At 58.5% G+C, this 5,433-nt stretch overlaps 1 protein-coding gene across 1 annotated transcript in view; it reads left to right on the top strand.

The window, feature by feature from the left end:
* The window catches only part of stpk12 (serine/threonine protein kinase 12), a gene marked incomplete at both ends in the record, with an annotated part of 4,270 nt that extends 1,286 nt beyond the window's left edge, over positions 1-2,984 (top strand). Inside the window, 5 exons of the mRNA XM_002951457.1 lie at positions 537-657; positions 1,042-1,213; positions 1,572-1,576; positions 2,068-2,331; positions 2,862-2,984. Coding sequence (XP_002951503.1) covers positions 537-657; positions 1,042-1,213; positions 1,572-1,576; positions 2,068-2,331; positions 2,862-2,984 — 685 coding nt within the window. The remainder of the gene's footprint in view (positions 1-536; positions 658-1,041; positions 1,214-1,571; positions 1,577-2,067; positions 2,332-2,861) is intronic.
* Between the last annotated feature and the right edge of the window lie 2,449 nt (positions 2,985-5,433).

Here is a 5,433-nt window from a genome sequence, read left to right on the forward strand (position 1 = left end):
CCACGCACACACACGCACACACACGCACACACACACGCACACGCACACACACAGTCACACACACACACACACGCACACGCACACACACAATTACACACAGTCACACACACGCATACACACACACACACGCACACACACGCACACACACACGCACACACACAGTCACACACACACACACGCACACGCACACACACAGTCACACACACACACACACACACACACACACACACACACACACAAACACACAGTCACACACACACACACACAGTCACACACACACAGTCACACACACACACACACACACACGCACACACGCACACACACGCACACACACACACACACACACGCACACGCACACACACACACACATACGCACGCACGCACACGCACACACGCACACACGCACACACGCACACACGCACACACGCACACACGCACACACGCACACACGCACACACGTACACATACACATACACACACACACACACACACACAGTCACACACAGTCACGCATACACGTGTACACACCCCCGCAGACTGCGTGACGTCATTGCTTCCACCCCCAGCAAGTACTGCTATCTGGTTCTGGAGCTCCTTGACTCAGATCTCAACTCTTTCCTGCACAACCAGCCCGCGCTCAACCCCCGGACTATTAAGGTATAGTACGACATAAATGACCCATATGCCCGTGTCATCTTACCCCGGGCTGCCGTACACACAAGCTGCAGTGGCAGTGTTGAGAGTTTATAGATATAGCTTCCTCTACGGGTGTGCTTCTGTACGGCGTACGGCAATACCGGAAAACGTCTTTTGAGGGAGAGTGTTATGACAATATACATGTCATCCATTGCTTCCCTTTGCGAGGTCATCTTGAAGCCGCATTTCACTTCCGTGCTGTGTTTTTATCGTCCTCGCTTACCCCCCCCTGGCCCCTCTCTTCCCCTCCGCTTCCTGCGCGTCCTCCTGCTCCCCAACATCCTGTCCCCGCCTTCATCGCCCGCGGGATGCACATACACACATACACACATACACACACACCAGTCGATCATGTACCAGGTGCTCTCCGGACTCCGCCACGCCCACTGCCACAGCATCATGCACCGAGATCTCAAGCCACATAACATCTTGCTGGGGCTGCCCGGGGCGGCAACCACAGCAACAGCAACAGCAACAGCAACAGCAACAGCAATAACAACAGCTGCAGCAGGCACAGGTTCAGCAACATCAGCAGGGTCAGCAGCAGCGGGGACACTGACCCCGGCCGTGGCGCCGGCGGGGATGGCGGATTGCGTGGGCGGCGGCTGCGGCGGCGACCGGAGCCGCGATCGCGTTGTTGTGAAGATCGCGGACTTCGGTTTGTCTCGGGGCTACCTGCCCTGCAACGGCCATGAGGGCGGAGCCTACACCGAATGGGTGCGTGCTGGGGGGAGGAGGAGGAGGGGGAGGGGGAGGAGGGGGAGGAGGAGGGGGAGGAGGGGGAGGAGGAGGAGGAGCTGTTGGGGGTGTGTGGGAGCGGGGTGCGGTGTTGAGTGGTGGTGCGGGCTGGGGGGGGGGAAGAGCGGCTTACGGAGGAGAGGTTTCGGGGCGGCGAGGGGAGTTACGTAACCGAGATCGGGAGATTGGGGAGCACATGCAAACACACAATAACACAGGAATCTGTGCTTGTATCCTGTTAGAATCTAAGTGGTGGTTATCTGCCTTGGATGTGCACCCCACCCCCCACCCCACCCCACCCCGCCCCGCCCCACGAGCTTTTAAGTTGTTTCGGCTAGGAAGGAAATTGGGCGCCAAAGCGGGGCGGGGCCTTATCTCGCCAATAATTAAGATTATCGTCCTTCCATTACTTACGTGCCTCGCTGCTGGGATCGGCCGGACGCCCCCGCACACCCATACACACACACCCGGCCCCCACACCCACACAGGCACACACCCGCCCCCGCACACCCATACAGGCACACACCCGCCCCCGCACACCCATACAGGCACACACCCGCCCCCGCACACCCGTACAGGCACACACCCGCCCCCGCACACCCATACACACACACCCGCCCCCGCACCCGCCAGGTGGTCACGCTGTTCTATCGGGCTCCGGAGCTGCTTCTGGGCTGTCGCCACTACGGCCCCGCTGTGGACATCTGGTCGGCGGGGTGCTGCCTGGCGGAGATGTTCCTCCGCGGGCCGCTCTTCACGTCGTCGTGCGAGATCGGTTTGCTGTACGACATGTTCCAGAAGCTGGGCACCCCTGGAGCTGACGCGTGGGGCGAGGTGGGGTGCGCCGCCAACTTCAGCGATCAGTTTCCACAGTGGCCGGGGCGGCCGATGCCGGAGGTGGGTGGGGTGGGGTCTGGGTGCCGTTGGAGTGCACGGCAGGGAGGGGGGAGGGAGAGGGGGGGATGGCTCTTGTAAGCTTTGAGAGGCTGGATTCCTTAGTATTTTATAACATATAAGAGGCTCTAGATAGGGGTAATAAACATTCAGGGTGGGAATAGCAGCACGATTGGTGCCTGCCTGCCCTTCAGACAAGCCCGTACAGGAGTACGGCAGAGCGTTGATCGTGCCAAACCTGAAGTCTCCCTCACCCTTCGGCAAACCCATCATCCTCCGGGTCAAACGCCCGGGTCGTCGTCACCATCGTCACCTCCCTCTTGCGGCTCTTGGCTCTCATCTTCTTTCTCCTCCTACACACACGTTTTCGTGTTCTTCGTGTTTTGATGACGTCTACGTGTGTGCGTGCGTGCGTGAGCATGTGTGTTTTAGTGCACTTTTAGCTCCGATTGCTAAGTGATCACTCCCCTTCTTCCCTTCCCCCTTTTTCTCTCCCTCCCGAACTCTTGCTTTTCTCAATTTCCCCTCCTCAGCTGGTTCCCCAACTCGCACTGGACCCGATGGGAATCGATCTGCTGACCCGGATGCTCACCTACGACCCCCGCCGCCGCATCACAGCCTCCCAAGCACTGCGGCACCCCTGGTTCGAGGAGGTGCGCCGGGAGGAGGAGGAGATGGTGGCGGCGGCGGCAGAGGCGGAGGCGGAGGCGGAGGCCGCAGCCCCATGGGATATCTAAAGATAAAGACGGGAGGGTAACCGCATCACTGCTCGGTGGACGGCCCCGGCGACGGCTTGCAGGTGGGTACGGACAGTAAGTTCGTACGGCTGTCCATATTCCTCCGCCGCCAGAACGCCGTACGTGTTGGGTCCCAGATGGAGATATGAGGCGGCCCTCAACCGTATGTCGTATTATTGAGTTGCAGTACCGTGCAGTACGGTGGAAAGATCCGGAGGAGCGACCTGGCTTCAGTAATGGGTGATGGGTTTACTTCCTTGTACTCCCACATACCCCCTTGTGAGCCCCCTCGCTCATCATTGTGTCCCCCATGGGACTGCCGACCCAGTACGAACTAACATGTACGACGGGCCCCACAGTGGTGTCCTCTCGCTTGTGGCTCTCGAGACGCGGCGGGTGGTTCGTGGTGGGGAGATCACCAGAATTCGTCTGGGGTACGTCTGCACACACACACACACACACACACACACACACGCACATCCAATCCCTTACGCACACACCCCTGCACGCACATCCACAAGCTTTCTACACTGCACGCCTTTTGGATGATATTGTCCCGTTAATGGTGATGTGGATGGTGCGAAAAAATTGCCTTAGGAATCAAATTCCCTCGTACGTCTGTACGAAGAGTACGGCATTATCAAGACTCTACGACGTTACAGTTGGCTTGGTTGGCTTAGGGGGCCGCTATCATGCGCCTCCCTCATGGCAGCAGTGTTCCTGTGTCGTACATCGGAATGGATGCGCGTATTTATCAGCGTATGTACTTATTTATGCATGAACGTATCTGCCTACGTACATGCTCTCATTCGCATGCACCAGCAGCCAGCGTGGGGCCCATCAGGGCTGTGAGCGCGTCTTTACGGGCTGCTGCGGCCGCAATCGTTTTCCTAACTAGGGTTTGAGATACTCGTCAGTGTCGGAAATTGTAGGGGCCTTATGCAGTAGGAAGGGTCAGCTGTGCACACTCAAGGAGGAGGAGGAGGAGGAGGAGAAGGAACACGTCATCCTGTCGTACCGCTGATAACGCGGCGATAAAGCTGTTGGGGGCTTTGTGTGTAGCTGTAGCTGTAGCTGTAGCTGTAGCTGTGACCAGAGAGAGTATCAGGGCGGGGTGTAGGGGGGGGGGGATAGCTGACCGCGATAGCTGCTTCAGGAGTGAAGCCAAATGGCACTCTGGCCGGTCTCTGCGAAGGGCATCCGAGTCCTCTGGCTGGGCTAAGGGTAGCGGGGGGGTAGGGGGCGCATTAGGCCCTCTCTTTGGTTGCGTGTGGGGGCCGTGTGGGGGCCGTGTGGTGGCATGTGTGGCATTTGGGTCTTCCATATAGGGCTCTCCGGCGCTCTAATCAGGGCTGGGGGGGTCACCCCCCACCCGGGGGGAACAGCAGTCTGCCAGCTTATTAATCGATCAGTTGAGTAGTCTGGTTGGCTGGTTGGTAATTTGTCGATTACCAGCGCCAGCCAGCCAGCCCCCCTCCAACGCCCCTCGTCTGGTGGTGGTGGTGTTAGCGGGGGTTCGCGGTTGCGGTTGCAAATGCCAATGGTGGTTGCGTCGGTGTTACTGTCGTTGTGATGGTGGCAGTTACAGTTGCAGCAGGTATCATGTGTCGTTGTAGTATCCTATATCCTGTCCTGTCCTGTCCTGTCCTGTCATGTCCTGGTCTCGCAATGGTGCCAGTCTATTCACATGCTGCGCTGTTCGTCGATGCTTAGCCCTGACGGCTTGACGGCGGGTCATGATTTTGCGTGCTTGCCATAGGCCACCTTACTCTAGCCTCTAGCCTCTAGCCTCTAGGCTCTTGGCTCCATCACATAAGGAACGGAGCGGAGCGCTGTGTGTGTGGGGGGGGGAGAGAACAGCGGTCCAGGTCGCGGCGGCAGTCGGGCATGGCGGCGTCAAGAACGTGATTGCTGCCATGTGGAGCGAGCACAGATCCTCTCTGGCGGTCCTCGTCCGCCTTCGGCCTGTTAGCAGTCACCGCACGTCTGCCGGGGCGGGGTGGGGTACTGCTGCCTCCAGTTCTAACACACCGGTTGCATGACTTTAGACGGTGTGTAGTGCTGTCTGTCTGTCTGTCTGTCTGCCTTTCTGGCTGGCTGGCTTGGGGCTCCTTACCACGCAGATGATGAATGTGCGGGCGAGCTGGGAATACCTAGGTGAGGTACGACGTAGGTACGACGTAGGTACGACGTAGGCATTTTAATATATTAGAGGACCATAGAGTTGTGCGCGCGAGTCTGAATGGCCTGTTGGGACGGGGGGTGTATGTGGGTATGGGTACGGATGGTTTTGCTCGCTTTCGATAATAGCATTCAACCACCGGGGTAGGGGGGAGGTAGTTCCCCGTCTCCGAGGTCCGTCAGTCTG

This window comes from Volvox carteri (genome assembly GCF_000143455.1).
Source record: "Volvox carteri f. nagariensis unplaced genomic scaffold VOLCAscaffold_24, whole genome shotgun sequence".
Classification (NCBI taxonomy): domain Eukaryota; kingdom Viridiplantae; phylum Chlorophyta; class Chlorophyceae; order Chlamydomonadales; family Volvocaceae; genus Volvox; species Volvox carteri.